The 25148-nt window shown below is 41.6% G+C and overlaps 1 protein-coding gene across 1 annotated transcript; it reads right to left on the bottom strand.

Annotated features, from left to right (window-relative positions):
* Window positions 1-490: 490 nt before the first annotated feature.
* On the bottom strand, window positions 491-20947 carry ptgir (prostaglandin I2 receptor). The gene is made up of 2 exons (XM_070906028.1): window positions 20102-20947; window positions 491-778 (listed from the first exon to the last, which is right to left on the bottom strand). Exons 1-2 carry the CDS (start codon window positions 20945-20947, stop codon window positions 491-493), a joined length of 1134 nt encoding a protein of 377 aa, XP_070762129.1.
* Between the last annotated feature and the right edge of the window lie 4201 nt (window positions 20948-25148).

Raw genomic sequence — 25148 nt, 5'->3', positions numbered from 1 at the left:
GACCTTTGTGCCATACATACTGTAGATGGGGACAATCCATTAAGAGTCACCTGGCAGTTTCTTAAAGAAAAGGCTGAGAGAAAAAAGAAGAAAGTATACATTCATGCATATTGTTTACCCATACAGCTTTACCTGAGTGCATATAATCTGATTTTACAGTATATTATTCATAGGCGTGATATGGTTTGATGAGTTCCTTAGTGCTAAGATACAGTGCTGTTTGTTTTATGGCACATCACTCCTTGCAACAGTTTCCATCAGTCAATGTTTAAAGTTTAAGACCTAGTGCAATCGTGTTTTTTTCCACAGTTAGCTCATAGGGAAACTGTAACGGCCACGCATAGATTTCCATTGTGACAGACACTTCTTTGCCAAAGTCTTTGTGCCTTAAAATGGTGAGTGGAGGAATCCTTTATGCAAATGTTATAGTTTTACATCACATATTTGCTGTGAAAGTCTCCCAGCCCCCAGTCACCCTGTTTCTGTTGGGTCACAGAGGTAAATTGGAGTACATGTTGTTCTGTGGTACTGTCACATCTGGGGGGTTGCGCTGTATGTGATTGTCAAGGGGTAAAGACAGCGCGCAGTGTGCCGTCGACTTCACAGCTCTTTTGCTGAAGCGGCAGCTCAGCAGAGAGCAAAGGTGGCGAAACACAGACTTGCGGCAGATGATGAAGACCCAGGGATCCACGATGGGGTTGAGGGCGTAGAAGCGGAAGGCCGTCAGGTTCTCTGTGTCCCCACGAAATGGGTGAATGGCATTGATAAAGCCTGCAATCTGAAGAAAGAGAGGGTCGAGGTTAGAAACAGCTTTTACTCTTCATAGGTTACAAATGTAAAGCCGAGAAAATACAAGGGAGTTGTGTCTTCTACAAGACTACTACTTCTACAAGAGTGGTCCTCAGTTTAGGTCTCAGGATGTCAGAGTACTGCTAGCTTCTTGTCACAGATTAGTTGAGCCAGAATGAAAACCAGCAGGGCCGTCGGTCAATAATGTTACAGCCATATTATGGATATTATTATTACTCATCCAGAGCAGGTTTGGTAGCATAAATAAACTTCTTCACACTCACTCCCTGAAAGCTACTCAGCATGCAGTTTTCTCTGTAGCCACTCCGCAGCTTTGTCTCAACATCTGTCCACAGCCCGCACAACTCAGCTAGAATAGTGCCGTCATGTCTAATACTTCTCTTCCCACCTGTGTTTCCATTTTTCTGTATTGCTCTCTAAAAATCCCTTTGTTTTTACTCGAGTATTTCTACAGTAAATGATCATTTTGTGTTCACAGGAATAATGTCGGGACACTAACTTTGACACTTAAGCTATCTGATACTGGTCATTTTGGTGATTTATTACTTACATCTCGGTGTTGTCACACTTTCTTTGGAGTTTTGGGTGTGTTTGGTTTGTGCTGCCCAATTACAAGCAAACCAGGACTAGCTGACAAAAGTTATGTGGAGAAATCAAATACTCTATTGAAAGAATATTAATGAATGACAATTTTGATAAATAGATTTCAATCATAAATTCACCAAAACATTTGCTGCTGCTCTTCTGATTACACTAGTGAAGAGATAAAATAAGCAACTGAAGACATTGCATTGGGCTTATTGAATTGACTAATCAAAGAATTGATATATAAATCAATGATATTTAAAATGTAGCTTGTTCACTGGACAATTTTGGCAACCCGTCATCCCACAAGATTAAACATTTTGTTTGCTGGATGGAGCCGAATGGAACCTGGTTCAAGCCTCTGTAACAGCAGAACATGATGGAGTTGTCTGCACTTTGGTGTTAAAACCCGATGAGAACACATGCATCAGTATCAGTTGAGACTGTGGTTCATCTTGTTGGTTCACCAAATGTCAACAGCTGCCGCTTTATAACAATAAAACCCGCTCTGTGGGAGCACGCCTTTAATTTTCAGAAGTACAAAGTGTCCTGAATACAGATGCAGACAATGCTGCATGACAAAACCACAAATGTTTTCCCGCATTGACCTTTAAGGTATGGCAGGCTGCAGACAGGCAGCCCAGACAGCAGCAGCTGGCTGCTTATTCATCCTGGGAAGAGAGAGAAGCAGCAGCTGGTCCAGGAGGCTTCTTTGTCACCTCGCTCCTCTTCTCTATCAACAATTCTCCATTTCCTCCATGAAATATCCAACAAACAGTGGACTAATTAATGGCTTGTGCTGATTGAGTGCTTTTGTGCATTGGTGTAAATGTTTCTCTGTTGCTAGAGCCTGGACTGAAAACTAATAAGCCAGAGACAGAGTGAGAGGGCCGGAGCCAGGCCAAAACAGACTACCCAGAGAGGGTCCAGGCACAGAGCTGACTCCATCCTCTACAGGCTCATTAAGTGGCTAAACTCACACGGATGTGGTCGTTCACATATTGATCTACAGATACACCCACGAATAAGACAGAGACAGGGAGAGGAAGAGGCTGTCCGTATGCAAACCCAAAACAACAGCAATTATCTTGTGGTACGTCTAACATCTGAGCTCGACTGCAAAATAACTTCTAAACTCTGGAACAGTGTCGTCATTTGAGATGTGTCAGAATGTCCAGAGTGGAAGAAAACAACGCCCAGATGTTCTGGACTTTTTAGGAAGTAATCATGTTATTTGAGGTTGTGTGTCATTTCTTGAATTACACAATCGCCGTTGTCAGACTCACTGTTGGATTCTCACTGATTTCACAGGCTCAGTACATAAAGTATATATGGATTATAATAATACTCTCACAGACACACACACACAGCCACGACTGATATGTACATGGATCGAGACAGTTTCCTTTCAAAGGACGTGTTTCCTTTTTAAAACTGCTGATTGCGACAATTGCAAAAAAACAACTAAACATTTCACACTTTGACCCAATGCCACTTCTTCATCCAACAACCAGTCAATTCTCCCCCATACTTAAGAATGAATACTTAAAGTAAAAATGAATCTTAGGCCTGCTGGCATAAAACACATTAACAAACACAATGACAAATGTATCTTGTGCTCAATGCGGAGTTATCGTACACTTTATTCATCATGCAGTGCTGCCAGAAACATTTCAAACAGACATGCATCCTCATACGCTCAGCCACCATCCTCGCCCTTGTTGTCTCGCTCCACATTACCACCCTCGCCCTCTGTTTCTATGCCACCCTGCCTCTTATGGTCCTCTCAGCAGACCTCAAGCCCCGCTGAGGGGGTCACCAATCACAAGCTGTCGTCTCCAAGCACCCCAGGCTGTGGGGCCAAAACTGATGATATGTCAGGCTCTCCTTAAACAGGAGCATACTAATGCATCAGTCAGTGGACAAAGGGCAGGCCTGAAATGGTACACAGCAGGCGAGGATCAGGGTGATCATTTAGGAGAACAGAGATGCAGAATACCGTGAGTGCGCTTATAGACGCATAAATCCAGGAAAAGCAAATATGCTCACTCTTGCACTGTATAAACAGATGCATACAGTACATTTGCAGACATATGCAAACACGCACACATTCTTCTAACACCATCCACTGCTCTGCAATGTTCACCTGGACTCCCATATAAGACTACTACTACTGTCAAAGAAATCACTTCTTCAGAAGTTAAGTGAGTCATAAAACAAAAATCATTCTAGGGCTGCAACTAACAATTATTTTCTAATAATACTTGTATATACCCAGATGTCTCTTCATGCACCTGAACCCAGTCGGTGTCAATGGGTACATCCTAGCAGAGACACATAAGATGCTATTTAGGGATGATGACTGCTGTGTCTTTCAGGAAACAGACCACGTAATGGATGTCTACACTCAACGGCCCATTATTTTCCATCTTGTTGGTCCTGGAGGACTCTTCCCCCCAACTCTTTCTTCCTGATCCTGTTTCACTGCAGGATCATTACACGGGGATGAGAGGAGGCAGCGCAGAGATTACAGGCCTCTCAGAGACGACTGTTTGCAGAATTGAGCAAACAGAGAGAGAGAGAGAGAAAATGCAGCAATGTTGCACAAGTCTTTAAAAGATTACTTCAACATTTTGGGAAATGTGATTAACTGCTGTCCTTTCCGAGTAACAGATTGATGTTAATCTTGTGTGTGTTTGTTAAACCTGCAATAATTTTTTTTTGCCCACTCGGAGGCAGAGAAGACAAGCTGTAATATGCTATTATATCACATATTATATCATCTGTGAAGTTAATGTGGGGCGTGTCCCACTCACTTTTATTGTTTAAGGTTGATTCATTCACTAACATTTCTCTATTAGGTGGAGTCTTACAGTTCAGCTAATAAAAAGGTTCATTTGTGTTAACACGTCTGAGTTGCCTTCAGTATTACAATGCACTCATAGTAGTTACAAGTTGTTTGCAGATTTTATTGCCCTCTGTTTCGCCTCTCAGGCAACATACTGTACAAGCTGCCTTACCTTCTTGGTAGAGGTTTGTTGGGGCTGTATGCAGCCTTAAAGGAAGACCAGCAGACACAAATCAGGGCTGAAAAAAGTACTTCACTTCATATCATCATAGTATCAAGTATTAGTTCTCTATGAAGGAAATTATGGGTGATTACAGGGTTAGTGCGTTAATAACGCAGAAATTTACATTGCATTTGTTTTCTGACTTCATTGTCAGAACCAAACCAAAAATAAAATCTACACCCTTGCTATGACAACAAGACTCTGGGAGGTTGCGTTCATTCACTGCACCCGGGCAAGTTTTTATATTTCTGTTTCATGTACCGGCTAAACAAACAATGTGTCAATTAGTGAGCTGCTGGTAGGCGTACTTGAACAGAAACCCTGCTTAAAGTCTTCATGATAGGCTTAACACATTCTGACTCCCTGTATTTATTTATGCAAAGGCATGAGATTGTCATCAATGTTCTCATCTCACTCTCACTCAAAAGAAAAAAAGTGAATATGCAGATTTTCCAGAATATTTAACTATTCCTTTAAAATGAGCTGCAGTTTGACATGGAGATTGGGCCAGCTAGTATGACACAGTTTACCAAAGGTGTGTGGAACTAACTAGTGTTTTGGTTTCAGATGCATCAGTGAGGTGATACATTGATACACCTCAGCAAACTGTACTCAGTCTTTCCATTGCACCCTTATGTTTAAAGTCATTTCTTGTAACTGGGCCTGAAGGTACAATTCAGTTCAACAGTTTGTTGTTCAATTTACAGCAGAGTGGCCCAGTGGAAGTGTGCTGGGCCCATAAACCCATAGATTGATAAATAGACAGAGCAGCATAGGTTACCATGGTGACCTACCCCCGGCCATTGTTGTTTTTCATCTTGGGTGGTTTGCAGCAGCAGTGCTATTGATATTTTACTAGCAGCTGGGCCTCTCTTCCATGGCTTTCTGACTGACAGGGTACCAATGTGACAGTGGTCAGGCTGTTTGCAGCTTTTGAAGTTGCAGTTTCACTTAGCAAGTGGTTGTGGGCTCGAGTCCCCACTTTGGTGCTTAGCAGCAGAGTGGTGCAGCGAAAGCGTGCTGGGCCCATAACCCAGAGGTTGATAGATCGAAACTATCCTCTGCTATTGGTATTTTACTAGCAGCTGGGCCATCTCTTCTGCCTGAGCTCCTCCAACCAGTGCCGTTTCACTTAGCAAGTGATTGCAGGTTCGAGTCCCATCTTGGGTGGCTAGCAGCAGTGCTATTGGTCCTTTACTAGCAGCTGGGCCATCTCTTCATTGGATTTCTGACTGACATAGTGACGTGTGTAAAGCCTCATCTGTAGACGCTCTAAATGGGTACCAATGTGACAGTGGTCGGGCTGTTCACAGCTTTTGAAGTTGTGGTTTCACTTAGCAAGTGATTGTGGGCTCGAGTCCCCACTTTGGGTGGCGCAGCGGAAACGTGCTGGGCCCATAACCCAGAGGTGCTATTGGTGTTTTACTAGCAGCTGGGCCATCTCTTCTCCCTGAGCTCCTCCAACCAGTGCAGTGATTGTAGGTTCGGGTTAGCAGCAGCAGTGCTGTTGGTGTTTTACTAGCACTTTCAGCACAGTGCAGCATCAGGCTCAAAGACAAAGTATCAAATCAGAATCAGAATCAGAATCAGAAATACTTTATTGATCCCTGGGGGGAAATTGTACAATATAAGTAAGTATATTTATAAGTAAATATACGGTTTGTCCCCAGGCTCTCTGACCACGCTGTCCTCTGCCCCAAATTTAGTTCCTGGAGGGCCTGATGATAAGCTGGTGGTGAGTCATACGGTGCCGACGTTAATGTAAAGGTTAGCAGAGTGTTTCTGCACACAAGGGGAATTTCACTGCTCCACAATCTGCATGTAGTGAGGAGGTGGTTGTGTCGTCTAAGATACAGAAAAAGACACAGAGGGGAAGAATGAGTGGGTGTGCGCTGGCAGGAGCGCTTACATGCATCTGGCGCCTGTGATCAATTTGTTCATTATGGTAATTTCTCCTCTCCTCAGGCTTTGTTTGGTGACTTTTTCAACACCAGAAAATGCTTCCTGAACATGTGTAACTTTATCAGTACTAAGCTGTTAACTTAGGAGGCATCACAAACATCAGCTATATATGAATATGTTTTCTGTTTCAGGAGCAAGAAAGCATCAGATGTTAAGAAGTGGCAGCAACTTGAGGCAGTAAAGTCAGTCTGTGTTTGCCTTCAGACAAGTTTCACCAGGGGAATTACGCTGTCTGAACGTCCATTAGCGAGTTTCCTCTTTAAGAAGCGCCCAAGGCTGCAGTGAGTTACCTGGAGCCATTAGACCTTTTAAAAAAGGACTTCAGTGAGAAAACTATTCCAGATAACAGTCACCACTCAATCCAGTCAACTATCAGGGAGGAAAAGTGACCACAGCGCAAGATAACAAAATATTTTACATGCACACACACAACTGCCTTCTGCTATAAATCAGGCATGTTGTTTTATGCATCATTCTCTTCCTTGGTTTGTGAAAATATAATAAATATAACATACAGCCTTTATGCCTACAGAATCTATATTCATCACCCTCTCCAATTATTTAAGTTGAAGAATTTAGGACAAACTGAAATTGTCACTGTGAGCTCTCTGATGAGTGGGATGTGTGTGGGATGAGAAGCTGCAGGAGTTGCTGTTTGCTGACAAAAAAACCCCAAAACATACACACAATACACATACACACATGCAATACCAAAGGGGAAGTGGAAGCATCTGTGAAAAAAACCCAAAGACAATTTGAGCAAAGTGAAATATGAAGTGGCCTCATATGTGTCAATATATGATAAGAATAGGTTCGACATTGGTCATGTTGCAAAACCTTGTAGCTGTTGCAACAGACAGAGACTCAACGGGCGTTAACCGCAGTTCCTCCTCGACAGAGATAAAGCTGCAAGAGCTCTATGCTTATACTGTACCTATCTGATGTTGCTGAAGTCTGCTGCTCAACTGTTGATGATGCCATGTATGCACTTTGATCAGTGGCAGATTATCTTTTAGAAGATGTTAGTGCCAAGAGACGTTGTGTTCTTTGTCACGTTCTGAAAAAAAAGTAAGATGATAATGACAGGTTTCAAATTGAACACATTAGCTTTGTTTTGTGCAATTATTGTTGACTCATACTTTGTGCTTCATTTCACTATTGGAGCCAATTCAGATCAGTTTTCTTTGTTTGCAACACACATCCTGTCGCTGAGGGTCACCTGGATGGCAGCCACGTCCCACATTTTTCTAATTCAGTCCGCATGCACACTTCATCATCTCATTTGCCAACAGTTGAGCACAACGGAGCATTATAAATTGTGTCTTTTATTTTCTTTGGCAATGAACAACATCTACTTGAAATAATCTTTGTTGTTTAAGGTCCTATTTTTGTGGTTTATCCATCATTTTTATTGGTATTTATTGATATTCAGTATTACTGCTCTGGCTAGAGGCTTGCTAGATTTGCACCTGTGACTTTTAAATTGCAAGAAGTACAACACCCAGAGCTACTCCTGTGTGTAATTTCATCACTTTAGCAAATAATAAATTAGACGTTATTTTAAGACATTATGTGGTTGGTTGAGGACATTTTGATTTAGCAGATTTTCATCTGTTTGCACACAACAATGACATGAGAAGATACCACAAATGTGACTTTGGATGCATTGATGCATAATGTTTTGTTTTGTTGTCAAAGTTATAGATTTCTATAGCTTTTATACTCTAACCCACATCATTTTCTTTGGCATTTAAGCAAAGGTAACTGAATACATACTGTAACAGGACTAACAATCAGCAGTGCATTAGACACAGGAAAGAATTAGTCTTGACAAGCATTGTCAGCCTGCAGTTTCATGACTTCTCCAGAATGACTGTGACAACAAACCAGAGCCAATTCAATCTTTTCAACAAGCTTTTCTTTTGAGACTTACAACAAACACGACATGATTCACTTCATTAAACTAAAATGAACTGAGATAGCAGCAATATTACGCCTATGTTAAAACCCCACTGGCTGACCTTGTGTGTGCTGCAGCAATGGCAGCTTTTTAGTAACACCACCTGCTGCACAATGGTCCATTTCCTCTTTATGCTGCTAATGTGAGTAAGTGGGTGAATAAGTGTGTGTGTAAGTGAATGCTGAGCACACATGCAGCTGTGCTTATCCTGGGAAAGTTAGCAAGCTCGTTTTTTCTAAATGATTTCTGTCAGGACAGTTGGTATCCAGCATTCCTCACTGTCAACATCCAACTGTGAGTTTTTCCTACTGGTCTGCTGGGACCATAAATCTTTGTGCTGGGCCGTCAGCTGAGTGGGCGTCAGCTGGAGATCAGCATCAAAGGAGCATCTCACAAATGGCAGATAATAACGAGGATGGACGCCTGGATTATGGCATTCATCAGTGCACAGAGACTTCATATGCAGAATGGTTGAGACCTAAAGAAGATCTGATGCTTCTACATCTGAGGTGAATTTGTAACTTTGGGTTATATAAATAAAGATATAGTTTTAGTTTTTACTGAACATGTAGCCCATCCAACATGAGAAGATCAATACCACCATCATGTCTGTAAGGTAGCTGGTTAGCTTAGCTTAGCATAACACTGGAAACAACTAGCCTGGCTCTGTCCAAAGGACTGTTTCTTGGCGCTGTCCAGTTGCCTGGCAACCAGCAAAGAATCCAGGAAGTGCTTGTTCCCAGTCAAGAAAAAGTGTGACCCATAACCACATGTAAGATGGCAAAATGTCACTTTTTCACTTTGGTTGTTGTACAGATTAAACAGATCAGATATAACATGTTCATTAGATTTTGTCACCTTTAGACTAGCCATTTCCCCATATCCAGTCTTTATGCTAAGCTAACAGTCTGCTGGCTGTAGCTTCATGTTTAGCTCACAGACATGAGAGTGGTATCGATATTCTAATCTAAGTCTCAGCAAGAAAACAAATAAGCAAAATGTTGAACTACGACTACTTCTTCAAATGTTTTTGTGTTTGAGTAGCCAACTCAGTCTCAGTCAATTTCAGTTTTTATCTTACTTAATAAAAACTCCCAGTTAAAAGAAAAGGACAATAGAAAACAAATGAAACTCTTTTGTTGTTAAAAAAAAGTCAGCTTTTCATCTACAGACATACAGTCCAGTTTCAACATTTAGTTCTACAAATTATATACAAGTGTTCTTTACATTTACTTTGGCTTTTCAATTTAAAAAAATCACAAGGCCCAAAGTGAACACTTTAGAGAAGATTAATTGGTCTGTTCATCCCAAATAAACATGTTTCTACTCAACCTGCTTTCTTCCATATCAAGTACCCGATTCCATTACCAAGCTGCACGTATCAAAAAAAATGGACTTAAAATAACTGATCTAACTAACCGTTTGTCAGCATCATTATACAAAGCCAATCATCAAGCATATTGTTCTGTGACAGTATTTTTGGGAGAGTGATGGAGTTTCCGGGAGCAGAGGAGAGTGGAGGGAACTTATTCCCATCACATATTTTCACATTCACTTGTAAACATCAGCTTGGGTTCACTGGGCCCTGAAATCCCAAACCACACAATCTGCACTGGCTGCCTGGTTGCAATTATCTTGTCGAAATTATTTAGTCCCTGTTGACTGCATACTCTGGCTTAGACCCTCTCTGAAGGCAGAACTTGTTTCATACGCAGAAGAAAAACATTTTGGAAAGACCACAAAGAAGATTTAATGACGCCTATTCCCAAAATAAAAAAAAATATAAATCTTAAATTGAACCGGAAAACAGGGTGCTGCTGGTTTAACATGCAGGAATGAGTGATTCATTGTGTCTTGTCACACACACATGAATAGGATCAGTATTTCATTATTCACCAGTTGTGATAGGAAAGTGAACACCCAGCCAGCCACAGCACGGCACGACTAGTCATCTAACATGTGTTTTAAGGGGATACCATGAGTCATAACCATAATCTCATGCCAGCTGAAGTCGAGTTCATGAAATAGGAAAGGGAATATTTATGACTGGTCTGAAAACCCAGATAACATTCATACTTATAACTTACAACATTCTCACTCATACGGCGAAAGATTTGAGATGAACTGAAACGTGTCCATCTCATGTCATCTCATTCAAGCTGACTCTTCGTTGGGTGTTTTGCAATGAGGCTTTTATTGAACTATATGCCAATAAATGTTTCCCTTTTTCACACGTCCCTCAGCGCAACAACAGATGATCACCACATTGTGCTTCACTTATGGTTTGTTTGATGTGAGGGTGTTATATTTCACTGCTGCTTTTATTAGGTCATATATCTCCTGAGACTGTTGGCAAGGTGGAGAATGAAACAAGAATCTTACTCTTCTCTCTGGACCTGCATTTCCCGGGAGAGTTAATTATTACGTTAACACCAGGGATTGGGTTTAGATAGCCAGTTCCATTTTGGATCCGGTTCCTGATCTGCAAAGATTGTTTGCGAGTGAAAACATTTCATAACACCACTGTACGGCCGCCAACTTGCAAGCTTGCAAGTGTTGAAAGGTAAATATAATAAGATTTGATGAGTGGATTCGAAAGGATTCGGATTCGTTAGGTTTGATACTGAATTTGAATGCAAGGAAATACTTTCGAGCTCCTTCTCTAATTAACATCAATTTAGAAATCACAGATAATTCTTCAACCTAAAAGTTATCAAGCCCATATATCTGTTTAAGCAAAACTCTTTGTTTCTCAGTCTGCTCATCCTGAAACACATGTTCTCTTATATAAATTGTCATGTTCAATTTTGGTTTGGTATACTCATGTATTATGTTTTAAAAAGGTATAAATGGTGTTGATGATATGATACTAGGCCTATAAATGCTATAGAACTTATTTAAACATTTTTCTCTGCATATCAGGTGTCCCCACGAGGTTGAGAAACTCTACACTTGGGTGTGGAGCACATTTCACGCAATGCTGTGTGAACAATGAAGGTGCTGATGGATCGTCAAATAACAATAACTGTGGACACACATGGCAAGAGACCAAAAGGACAAACATGGAGAGCACTGAACAATGTGCTACGGTTAACTGCTGCATGAGAAAGAATTTGCTGATATGTTCTGTATGTCTTGGTATCAACTGTGAATACTTTCAACCAACCTCTCTGATGATAAACCATATTTAGACACATGCCCACAACCTACTGATGACTTTGCACACAGAGGCATCAAAGAGGAACTCTTTACTTCTGTTGCAGTCTCTGTCTAAGACAACCAGCACTGGGCAAAAAAAACAAAACGCTTAGGAGTGCCTTGCTTGCACTGATCAATACAAGTGCAGCTTAGCAGGTAAACACATTTCTACCTCTGTGGTCTTCCTCAACCAGTACTAGAGGGGAAAGGAGGAAGATCCAAAATCCAGTAAAATTTAAAGGTGGAAAAAGAAGGGGAGTTCATCTGGGACGCAGCAGATGATATGAATATACATAAATATACATATAAAAAAAACATAATGAAGACAAAAAGTAACAAATAAATGTTTAGAAGCATGAGATCAAATTCCTCATTCAGTTTCATTGGGGATCCACAACCCATCAAAAATCCATTAACCTTCTCACTGTTTGTAGTCTTCATCATCTGTATGGCCCAGATTGATTTTCGACTTGCTGCAACTAATGATTATGCACATTGATTATCTACATGATGTCAATGTAACGACCTCTTCAAATACTTTGTTCTGTCCAACAAACAGATAACAAAAGATATTCAATTTGAAATGACTATGTCAAACAAAAAAGCAAATCCTCCATTTTAAGATGGGTTAGGGGTTAAGTTTGGCATTTTTGCTTCTCACATTACTTTGAACAGTTGAACAATTGATGTTGATTGCTGTTGAATTTCTGTCAGTGAAATAATGGATTCATTGAGAGACCAGAAAGCGGTTAGCAAGAGAAGAAGAAGAATCTCTCTTTTTGATGCTTCTCTTTTTTTAATGAGAGATCCTCAGTGCTTGTGTGCACCTTTGTTACTTTGTGCACACATAAACATCTCTATGTTATTTATCTCTCACCTTGTTTTCACTCAGCAATCATCAACCTCACAGCCCCCCTGAAACACTTCAGGAAGTCAGGTGATCTTGTCATGATGCTGAAACCGAGACAAGATACTCAGAGTCACCTCGTGTCACATCAGAGTGAAAACTGCCTGAACTGTGCACATCAGCTCAGGCAGATTGCTCCTTCTCGTGAAATGTGGAAAAAAAACTAGGTCACATAAGAGAAGCCGGGTCAAGCAAATCATTAAACAAATCAGTATTTTAAAACAGCAGCATTTGAAGGAAGACTACCTATATATCTCTCCAATAACACCAGCCCACTGTTCAGTTAGAGCATGAGTGACCAAACAAATGAGTCTGGAGGAAGTTATTGATTGGAAAAGACAGATTTATTCTGGGCTGACAGCTCTTTATCTCCTGAAGACGCAAGCTAGTCCCACAACTAATAACATTTGCTAAAAATCAATAAGATTTTATTCGCTGGTCAGTGTAATTAACTGTTAGATGTGGGCCTTGAAACTATCAGAAAAGGAAAAATACCTCATAAAATACATGACAAACACGGGTAAGAAATGACACATGTCCAAAGCCATTGGCTAGAAATTACGCTGTAATTAGCCAAAGGTGTGTGGATTCTACTTTTCCCTCATTCGGATGTGTTTACATCTTAACATCTTACATCTTGCACAGATGCACACAGCAATGTGGTCCTGAAACCCCCCCTAATGTTGTTTTTACAGTACACAGCAAAAGCTTTCAGTGTTAATTAACTGTATCTGTTTCCTAATTGACACTGTAACAGTGCAGCATGGGGATTTAAATTACAAGCCACATTTTGATTCACCTAGAAATCTTGTTACACTCTGCCATGTCCACTGACCCCCATGAAATACAGACACAATTTAAGTGGAAGCCATCAATGATACAGTCATGTCATGACTGGTAAATAACTGATATTTACTAATATACACGAAAAATATATTTTTGTATTTGTCAATGCAAGGATGTCAAGGAAATATTTGGGCCAATTTTCACGGGCAGGGATATTAGGTTTTCAGATTTAAAATATATTTGTCAATGAACTGAACTACATACGTCTAATACTGACAATGTAAATTATTCATAAACACAATGGATCTCTGGTGGGAAATCTCGCATCTATTATTTCCAGCAATAAAGGGCCTGTTATTGGGTTATTGAGATTGAGATCAGCAGTACTGGGAAACAATTCCATGTGTATTTTCTCCGTCTATATCCCCTGGTTCTACCACTAAAGTAATGTTATCGATATGTAGCTGCAGAGAAAATGGGTGGTAAGCGGTCTGACTGGAAGTAGACAGAGATCATTCAAGGGACAGAGAATAAGAATGCATAATACATGAACACATGAACGCCCAAACAGGATACTGTTCATTGTTGCAGCGTCAGTGGTCAATTTAACTTTGTATTGATTTAAAATCTGCAGATTTCGCCACAGGGTTAACAATAAAGCTGTGATGCAGTGTGACTAATCCAGAAAAGGGCTACAATGACTGTTTCCACTTCTGCAGAAAAACTGAAGACGATATGACAGTGGAGGCGAGTTTTAAACCAAAACCACAGCTAAAAGAGAGTGAATATTGCACTCACATTCGACAGGTGGCAAGAAACATGCCTTCAAATGAATGCTAATGTTGCTCTGCTGGATGTGTAAATAAGCAACTGTTTTCTTATATATCCACTTAAAAGGTGACGATAACTCAACATTTACAGCTTGTTTTCACTGCCCACAAGTGGCAAAATAAATCTAATACAGATTTATGTCAAATCTCCACTAACGGCATTAAAGTTAATTTATTCCATTTCAGCTATAAAATGTATGCAAACTATGCTGCTCGGTTTAGTTAAGCACATAACTGGGCCATTGACTAATGAATATGTTTTTCATTCGGATAACTAAAAACACATCATGGAACAATAACCTCGGCTGTTCTGCTTTCAATCTCTGCTCCACATCTGTCTCTTTTCGTCATTCTGTGCCTCAACCATTAAAAATCTCTTCAGCACCTGCTCACCTCTTATTGTCCTCTGACTGAAGCCTAAGGCCATGTTCTTCAGCACCAAAACACTTGGGTTCAATATCCACACCTCATTACCATGGCGACCTTCATTGCTCTCGTTTGCTGTCCACTTTCTACGGTGCAGCTCAAACCGAGTAAAACATGACGGCGTACAACAAACCAGGATAAAACTAGTAATGGTCGGGGTCAGCAAGCCTGCCTGTGTGCATGTATACACACGTCCATGTGTGTGCGTGTGGTGTGTATACGCTGTATGGAGGACTAAACGCCAATCCACTAAGCAAGGGAATTCTCATTGTTCAGTCCACAAAGCCTTCTGCTGATTGCAGAGCATCATCTTTCCTTATAGAAACCTGGACGAAGCTCACAATGACATCTATCTCCCGGCAGCACCCAGAGCACAACAACAGGCTCTGTCCCAGCCTGTATGTCTTTACATGTCTAACTGTAGCACTCCCATGATGTGTGGATTCATCTGACACCTCAAACTCATGCAAAGGTCAAGGCATACTATGCTGCCATCACAAAGACTTCAACTGTAATTTCAACATTTTGTGTGGTTGCAAAAGTAGACTCATCTGATACCACCTCTGGGAGACAATACAGGGATTTCAGCTTTTAGCCACCTTGGATTTCGGGACTTCCTCTCTGCGTCCACACCGATTGACTGAATCTGGATCCAGTTGGATAAGGGGAGTGTCTATCTGTATCATCCTGTCATTCTGCATATTTTCAATAGCATTCGAGTCTGGGCTTTGACCGGGCCTGTCGAGGGACTTAAGAGCTTCTGACTGTTTATGGAAGTTGTGCAGGGAAATAAACTGTCACATTAAAAATAAAGCAGCATAAAGCATAAAGCAGTATGTCATCTAGAATTAGTCTTCATGTGGCTCCTTTAACTGGTTCCTTGATCTTTCTTAAGTCTCAGAGTTCCTGTGAACAGGTGACGTTTTTGTGTCTTCAAACAACAGCATCTTTTGCCTCACACTGTTCCACATAACTTTTTTAAAACTTCACTCCATGTGTTTTTGTTTCAGAGTGGTTTCCTGCTGCATAGTTTGTCAAGGCAGCCCAGATTTATGAGGTGCTGCGCTGACTCCTGGAGGCATGATGCCCTGTGACTGTTAATGTGTCAGAGCAGCTTGCTGTTGCATATCTTCTTCCTGACAATCATCCCTCTTGCACAGTTTGCTCAGAGCTATTGGAAGTGGTTTGGCGTTTCCATCCTTCTTTTTCAAAATAACAGAAGGTGCCGTGCTCTTGTGAACCCCCCCGAGACTTTTTTTGTTTCTTTGCATTTCAATCTTTATTTGGTAGCCACAGTGGAGAGAGAGAGAGAGGGATTGGGAGCAAGAGGGATAACATGCAATAACATTCCCAGTCAAAGTCATTCATGCACTTAACCCAGTAGCAACCATGATCCACCTGGAGTCTACTGGTTTTTAAATCAAAAACAGTACATTTTATTTTGAATTGAAATCTAAATACAAAAAATGTAAAATCCTGGAGTATAAAATGCTTTTTGAGTGCACCCTCGTTCTTTAAAAAGGTACCCTGTGGAGTTTTTCACCATTAGTAGCACGAGGGAGCAACATTGTTAAGAGTGGGTCCCCATTTTACTACAGTCTTGTGCACGTGCACGAGGATGCCCGTGCATGTGCATATGGTGACACAATACGCGGTCATGCCGATGGTTTCAGGCTGTTCGACTGATCAACAGGGGGGGTGAACGTGCCAAACAATGTGCCATGTGAATTGTGCCAAAGGCAAGAGAGAAAAAGACCGCTGGCAAACAATGTTAACAATGGAGGTTTCAAATTCTTCCAAAAACCAGGTCCTCAAACGTAGAAGGAAATGCAACCAGCATGTTGGTTAGACCTCAAGAATACACACATGTTGTGGTGAGAAACCCCGTCTATAAACAAAACTTTATTTACAAAACAAATCCACTGGGTACAACCTCTGGTCTACCATTTTGTACTTGACTTTACTTAAATGATCACAGCTTCTGTAGATTTTCTTTCCAAACACTAAGAGTAAATAATTTCATTACAGCTGATATTTTAATACTAACAATACTTTCAACAACGCAGAGAGGTATAATTTAGTTTATGGATCTTTGCTGCACTCCCTGTCATCTGACCTCAGGCACACAAGTCAATATTAGTCTGCTGACTAAGACTCAGACACAAATGGAAACCTTTTAGCATAAAGCATCACTGATTCAAATCTGTCCCACAGCGCTGCTCCGCATCAAAGTTGCTACAGTCACCAAAAAAAAGAAAACCTGCTGCAGGGAAGCACTTTATTGATCCAGGTATTGGCTAGAAACATATCTGCCCCAAGCAGCTTCTGTGGTTCCCATGGGAGCAGCAGATAGGCGGGCGGGGGGGGGTGGGTGTACCACCAGTCTGTACCAGTCGCCCCCGGGAGACGGCTTTCATTTCATTTATAAACTGAAGATGGCAGAACAAAGACGAGTGAAGAAAAGTCTAATGGAGTTGTGTCGATTTCCCTTTCAGAGGGAAATCTTCTGTGAGGACACATGAAATACTGACCATAAATACTCACATGAGAATGTGAGCAACACATCAATCGACAGGGCAGTAATTCCACAAAGGACTGCAACTAAGGACGATCTGCTTTATCGCTAACCCATCTATTAATCTTTAGTCCAATGTCAGATAATGGTGAAACTTTTTCCATCACAACCTCTCAGAGCCAGAGGTGACATCTTCAAATTGCTTGTTTTCTCCAACCAACAATCCAAAACCCAAACATATTGAATTTACCAACAAGAAAAAAGGCACATTTGAGAAGCTGAAACCAGCAAATGTGCATTCATTTTATTGTAAATTTTGGGTGAGTAAAGTAGCTCTAACAGTGTTTGATTAAAGGAGAGGAGGCTTTGAATCTCGTCCTACAGCCGGAGATGGATTTCTGTAGCTGTATTTTAAAATATATAAACCACCATATATTCCATATGGCAGTAACATTTTAACGATGAGTCAATAGTCCTTCTTAGAGCAACCGAGACGAATCTCATGTTTCACGCTACATCAAACAAATGAAACGTTCAGCCGCAGTGAAAACATTCATCACATCAAGTTCTATTGGTTTATGACCTTCTCTGTCTTCGGTCTACTGCAGCTGCACAGTATGTACAGTAGGTCTAAATCAGTGGGAGGTGATATATAACATCCAAGGCCAGGGCTGTAGAGTGACAAGCCTGGGAAGCTGGTGCGATTCAGGTAACAGTGAACAGGACAAACATTCACAGCCAATGGATTACTCTTGAAAGCTACGTCAGCCAACCACACATACCCCCCACCACCTGAGAAAAGCCACCACAAAACAAATGAATGGGCTTTTCTGAGAAATTCCCACACATCTGATCATCTTTTACCATCACCACATGTGAACTTTCGAATCATGAAAAATGAATAATCTTGCTGAACAAAAGAAACTGTCCCACCTCTGTTGTCCAAAAGCCACTCAGCAAATACAAGATTTTGAAACTTGATCTGCAAATACAAAGTTAAATAAATTCATCATTCAGAAAAAAACGACACTGAAAATAATGAAAGCCTCTGCCAAACTTACATTAAAAAAAGGAACCATTCATTTTCAAGCACCTGCTTTCTATCTCACCCACATCTACCAGCGTGCAGACAGAGCCCATTTTTCAGAGCTTGAAAGCCTCGTTCTCCAAGGTACATCCAGTTACATGAAAGTGCTTTGAGCACATTAAGACTAACCGGAAACACATGCTGGAGGGTTTGTGTTGGCACATCGTTGTATACATGGAAGAATAATGGCTGAATACCGCTTGTATACTGAAGGAGTGAACTCAACAAAAATCTGAACTGTGTGAAAGCTTTACACTATTTTCATTGCAATAAACAGGACCAGACTTTCTCGCCAACATCTGTTGTGCTTCGGGCAAACTAACCGGTGTTAATCATGAAGCCACATCTGTCTGGAAAGTGCCGAGAAGCACTCCCACACTTCCCACCTCGTCCTTTCAGTTACAACCACAAGGATGTACATGCACATGAGCAAACAAGCACAAATACGACACACACACACATACACACACGTGTCTGCTGAGATGACGCATGAATCATTAATTACTTAATAAAAGGGTCTTGAATTATTCAGAATGATGTAGTGTAGTATGATGAGAGTAAATCAAAAATAAGGTGGTAAAGTAATCAAATCAACTTAGAGGACAAAGATTTATTTTAGAATGAAAGTGACTATTTACAACTTACTTTACTACTTGAGGTAACATGAAACTGCACATTGTCTAATTTCCTTTTGAAACTGAAAGATAAACAACCAACAGTACTGTACAGCTAGAACACATACACCCTTTGCAGGTGGTGAAGTTGGGGTTCAGTTTCCTGAAGTCTTACTCACAAAGTGCTGACAAGTGTACACCGTCATCACTGCTCATACCACAGGGCCCTCTCAGCCATAACTCTGGGCAAATACCACTGTAAGGTTAGTCAAAACTTCAGGCCCAGCGTTACCACAAACCATCCTGGTGCAGACAATGAGTAGTTGGTGAAGAGCGAGAACATGAACAAACACCTTTTACAGCTTCCTGTAAACTACTTGATCATCAGACCGCCGCTGTTTAGAAGGCTAACGATAAATATATAAAAGCAGGAATGCCTTTATAATATAACTCACATTAATCACATCCCTCCACTGGTTTTCATTGCCCAAACCTGACTTCCCTCAGGACCTCTGGCTAATGTTTAGGGGCACAGACGTGAGGCTGATTAACCTCGGGACTCCTGCCAGAGGAGCTCTGCCAGAGGAGCTCTGCCCTCTGGGGAAGGCAGGGCCGGACCAGTCCTCCAGGGTTGTCAGGTTTGGCACACTCCTCTCAAACAGGGACAGATATGGAGCTAAGTAGACAAATGCACGACACAAACACACACACACACACACAAACACACACACACACACAGCGACAGCGTGCCTTGTGTGGCGAAGGCTGCACTCTCAGGCACACCTTTTATTGGAGCCAGCAGAGCAAAGCCCAGCCGTTAAGGAGACTCCAACAGGGCACACAAACACATACCACAGCAACAAAAACATTTCAACCGTCGCCATGCCAGCTGAGCTTTCTATATACATAATGATTATAGAATGAGGGGAAGGACTTAATTTGATTAGTGCAGACACATAACTCTCTAATGCTAAAATGAACTTACTCCAAGCTGGAAACTACCGTCTATGTCAGTGTGCAGACACATCCAGTCAGGGACCCATGTTATTGATGACTAAAACTCCCTTTGAAACTTCCCCTGTCCGTATAAACTTTCGTTAACCTGAGGAGGTTTGGTTTGTGTCTCAACAACTGAAGAGATGACACATCACGGTGTCAGCTCTTTCCTCCTTTCCCTGTGTGAAATGTCATAAATGTATGAGATGGAGATATTTCATGATTCAGAGCTAAAATCTGCAACAACAAAAAAATGCTGACGGACCACAAAATGTGTTATGCAAATCACACAAAGGGAGTGTGACATGTGACACACACACACACACATTGAGGGAAGGTCAAGTATGAACTCACAGTGAGCGGCAGGGAGCAGACCACGAAGATGACAGTGATGAGCGCGAGCAGGACCAGGTGGTCCATCTCCTCCTCCCCCTGTCCGAACCAGGCCAGACTCAGCTTCCTCCTTCTCCCCGTCGACCCGACCGAGCCGCGCCGCATCATCTGGCTCCGGTGCATCTGGCACAGGCTGACAATCACTGAGCCGTTGCACACAAACACTGCAAAGATCAGCAGCGCCATGAGGGAGGAGTAGGACAGAGAGAAGGCCAGCACCAAGTTGGCCTGATCATCCCCTGTCGCATCCATGTCGATGAAGCACCACGTCCCCGGACAGTACTGTCTGAATTTGCCGTAGCCGCTTAATGGCAAGAGGCAGAAGGCTAAAGAAAAGAGGTAAATAAAGAAAAGAGTGAATTTGGCAAAGCTGCGCCGGATGTGCACAGAGTAAAAGTAAGGGTGGCTGATGGCCAGGCAGCGCTCCACGGCCATGGCGCACAGGATGAGCGTGGGCGCCAGGCCGAAGAAACTCATGGCAAAGCCGAAGAGGTTGCAAAGGCCTTCACCGCCCAGACTTATCAGGGACAAGTTGCGGGCGTAGCAGATGAACACAGGCGGGCTGAGGAGGCAGGTGCCCAGCAGGTCGGTGAGGGCCAGGCCGGTCACCAGGATGCAGAAGACAGAGGACCTGGAGCGATGCTCCTTCTGGTGCACTCCGAGGATGAAGAGAGCCAGGAGGTTTCCCCCCACACCAGCCAAAAACATGATGATGCTTGTTGCCGGCTTGCCATCCCCATTCACGGTGAGAGTGTCACTGCAGGTGGCGTTGAGCCATGATTCGTTTGAAAGCATGCTTTTGTTCATGTTGGACTTGCTGAAAAGAAATATGTCCGCTCAGTGTGGAATTGATAAAGAATCCCCAGACAACAAAGGGAAATCCTGACCTCTTGATACCATCCATTGGAAACAGAGAAGGCAGGCGTGTGTGGTGAGACCCATAATGCTGCCTTGACTAAAACATGAGTGGCATCATTTCCCTTCTCTGTCTGGCTCTCTTAGTTTGCAGACCGTTTTGAAATCTTCCTGTGAAACAAATAACACAAGAAAAAAAGCTGCTTAGTGCTTATAGGCAAACTCTCTCTTTCCAAAACTCTCATTCAACCAGGCTGGCGTCAGGTTTCCCCTCTTAGTACAGTTTATTAACGCCTTTCTGCTACTGCTGAAAATTAACCCTTAACAATGAACAACAATGTGAAACTCTGTGAAATCATATCACTAATAATCACTCACCTTTCACTGGCTCTGCCGGGACAGCAGCAATATTTCAGCGACTTCTTCTTCTGCTTGTTCTTCTTTTTTTCCACTCTCTCAGACTCCTGGTTTGTCAAATACTAAGCGCAACCCGAGCCAATATTGGGATATACGGAGTTTAAAAGTGCCGCTGCCGGTAAAGTGTCGGCCGATACACGGACAGAGGGAAAGACTGCACGAGCTCCGCGTCTGCTCCGCTCACTTTCTCCCACTGCTCCTCCCAGCCTCTGTCGGATCTACGTATAGTCCCACCCACTGTACTGGTGCACCCAGAGAGGCTGACAGACACTATTCAAAGGGACATTTAAATTTCAAAGCTAGGTTAAAGGTAAACATGTGGCAGAACTTCATTTGTTTCTACAGAATGAGTCATTTGTTGAGTCATTTGCCCGTTTCTTCCTTGTTTCAAGATATTGTATATGTTTGTGTCCAGAAATAGAAGCAGATAGAGCTGCAATATGAGCACACGTGGCTATAAATATCCCTCACTCAGATTTGTATTCTCAAGTTTAGACAAAAACTTCAAAACATATTAATTTAATACTGGAATATAATGGCATTTTATTGCAGTATGAAGTAAATAACAAAAGACAGACACCAATATGGAAATTATTAAATGGGGGGGGGGGGGGGGGCTCAGCTGTACTGAGAGAGTTTGGTCAGTGTTTGGCTTGTTCCCCATGTGAGCTCAAAAAAAAATGTAATCCAATTAGTCTCTTGTGTAAGTATTTAGTTTGGCAGTGTCGCATCTTGGTTTTTAAAAAGGTGTTTTGAATAGCCTTAATCTCGGCTAGTTTACATTTCATGCAGCCTTTGGTACAACTCAACCCTGAAAGGGTGAAGCAGTGCTTTGGCTGAACATGAATGCCATAAATGCTCTGTTGCCCTGCTGGTTTATGCTTCACTTCTGGAACCTTTACTTTCTGTTACATTTGTGCAGCCTTTGGTAAAATACCTGAGTGCAAAGAGAGTGAGGTAAATCCTCCAACAATGTGTTTGCTCTGGAAGGGACTAAGAGGTTTTTCTACTTCTAATTATGCTGTCAAATATTTGAAAAACCTACAGAATGTCTGATAAAAGAGAAAAGCTCCTTTACAAGTCATCATTTACGTGGTAAAACTATTGCATTCAAAATCTGACCTAAGTAGAAGTTCAAACAAAAATACATAGTACAGTTAAAGTACTCGTTATGTAGATTTCACCTTTCAGAGTGTTATATTATCATATAAATTGTATTAGATTGATTACTGGCACATTAGGTTGTTAATAGCATTTAATGTTGTAAATGGTGGAGCTAATTTTAACTGCTTTATATATTGCTTGGAAATCTTACCTATAATAATCATATTTTACAGATCAGATTAGCAGAGTAAAAGTATAAAGTGGCATCGAATGGAAATCATTTACTTTGTTTTTCTCCATCACTCAGTGCTTTGTTGTGTCATTTTCAAATTTAAATCTCTGGTCCCAAGGGAGTGTGACCTCATTCATTTGTCCACCCATTTGTGGATGTTACACAGATGTTGCTAAAACTTGTTATAATGGATCTGATTGGCCCAGGAAAGATGCTGCAGTTACAGCCGACAGTTGCTTTGTATGTGTGTCTTGACCATATTACACCCGTTACAACTTACACCGTTATAATTATACTTATTATTTATTTATCATTCTTATTGGTACATGTAGGTTAATGTACCACTATGTGATTCCCAGCGTACATCTCCCAACAGCTAAAGCAAACTGCTGTGATGATGTGGGACATCAAACACACATAATGAACACATCACGGTTTCCACAGAAGCAGGATGTAATAATAATGAAGTTCCAGAGGAGCCATTGCTGCTCTCCCTAATGGTTTCTTTTCATGACACCTAAAACAAGATGTGGCACCAAGAAAATAGCCATGAACACAAACTGCTGCGTAGTAATTACATTTCAGTGATCAGTTTCCACTCTCAGTAATTCCCCTCCCTTGCTCGCTTCCTGTTGCTGTTTCTGTAATTGGTCGAACGCAATGATAACAGCGCAGTGCCAGCGTTCAGTTCTGGACGGAGTAATGGAGAACAAGTTTCTCCTAGTGTTACACTGTGTAAATGAAAGTGTTGATGCACAGTTACACAGCTGGTAGTGGGTGGCGCTGTGATACTGTTAAACAAAGACATGCAGATATTTGTTTTTAATCCTCTTCTTAGTTTCACTCTGTCTCTCCAGCCCTCACTCCCTCCCTGACAAACAAAGCTCTATTTTATGTTTAACTACCACAAGGCACCTTAAGACGTGGATGGCACGCGGGGTGTTTACAGTTGCACTGTCCATTAAACAAACCAGGCTGGCACCTTTAAATAAACAGCAGACATAGATGCTCAAAACAAATGCAGACATATTGGCACACTTCCCCCAAACCAGCAGACTAGTTTGTGAACATACCTGAGACACGGAGATCATAACACTTGGCAAATTTACACAAGTTCTTATGGTGATACGTAAACTGTTTACAATAAGTGCAGCGAAGCATCAATTTACAATAGAAGCTGCTGGTGTTCGGTTGTATGTGTATGTTGCTAATTAAAGAGTAGATGGTTGTGGTGCCTCAAGTTTCATTGAGACCAAACACGCAGTTCAGGTGAAATGGATGCTCAAAATTAAGATGGATGGCTGATGGATGTATATATAGATGAATGGGTGAATGGATGGATGAATAGATAGGTTGATGATGGATGGACAGACAGATAAATAAATCAATGGATGGAAGGGGGTGGATGGATAGATGTTGATTGGGTGGATGGATGAATGATGGATGGATTTATAGAGGGATGGATGATGGATGGATGGATTCATAGAGGGATGGATGATGGATGATGGATGGATGGATGGAAGATTAGTGGACAGATGAATGGATGGAGGGATGGGAGGGGGGGTTGGTGGATGAATGGGTGAATGGATGGACAAAGTAATGGCTAGATGGATAGATGATGAGTGGATGGGTGGATGGATAGAGAGATGGATGGAAAAACAGAACATTGTAACTTCCTGTTGGCACCAGTTGAGAAAAAAAATCATGCAAAAGGAAAAAACAAGTCACGCTGTTCGAGCTATAAAAGGCCTTCGTCATACATTAACCACGCACATGTTTCGACATGGGGTGCCATCATCGGAGTGAAACATGAAAACACAATGAGAACACTTCAATCTGTCTTACATCAGTACACTGACTGGGATCCAAACTACAGACGAATGTTTCTGCTTTCTAGTGACTGCTAGAAATGTAGTTATCATGGGTAGTGTAGTGTCACTAGTCACAGGTCTCTGTCACTAGCAACACTCTGCTTTCAATTAGGGATGAAAGACAGCCAAGACCGAAATTTCCTGGGATCGATATATTTAATTTAGTCATAAAACAAGTTAAAACAAGTGTCTTACTGATGCTGGTTCTCTTCCTGAAAATGACCCATTTATGTCAGTTGCTTTCTTTGCTGCAACTCTCAAGTGACATTCATGTTCACTGTAACTGGTTACCGTAACTACCCGTGATACGACATTCAAGTACGTTCAAGAACTGACTCAGCATGAAGAGCTGAGAGATTATCCACGGAATCAAAACAAAAATTAAATTTGATAATTTGAAAAATTAATTAAATATAGAGTGCATAAGTATGGCCAGTAACTTGATGCACAGACTGCTACATACACTAGTGTGTGTGTGTGTGTGTGTGTGCGCTTTGTCTGGAGCTGTCTTACCAAAAGATGGATCTGC

Source organism: Enoplosus armatus, chromosome 5, assembly GCF_043641665.1.
Source record: "Enoplosus armatus isolate fEnoArm2 chromosome 5, fEnoArm2.hap1, whole genome shotgun sequence".
In the NCBI taxonomy this organism is placed as follows: Eukaryota; Metazoa; Chordata; class Actinopteri; order Centrarchiformes; family Enoplosidae; genus Enoplosus; species Enoplosus armatus.
This window is presented reverse-complemented; position numbering and strand designations above follow the sequence as displayed.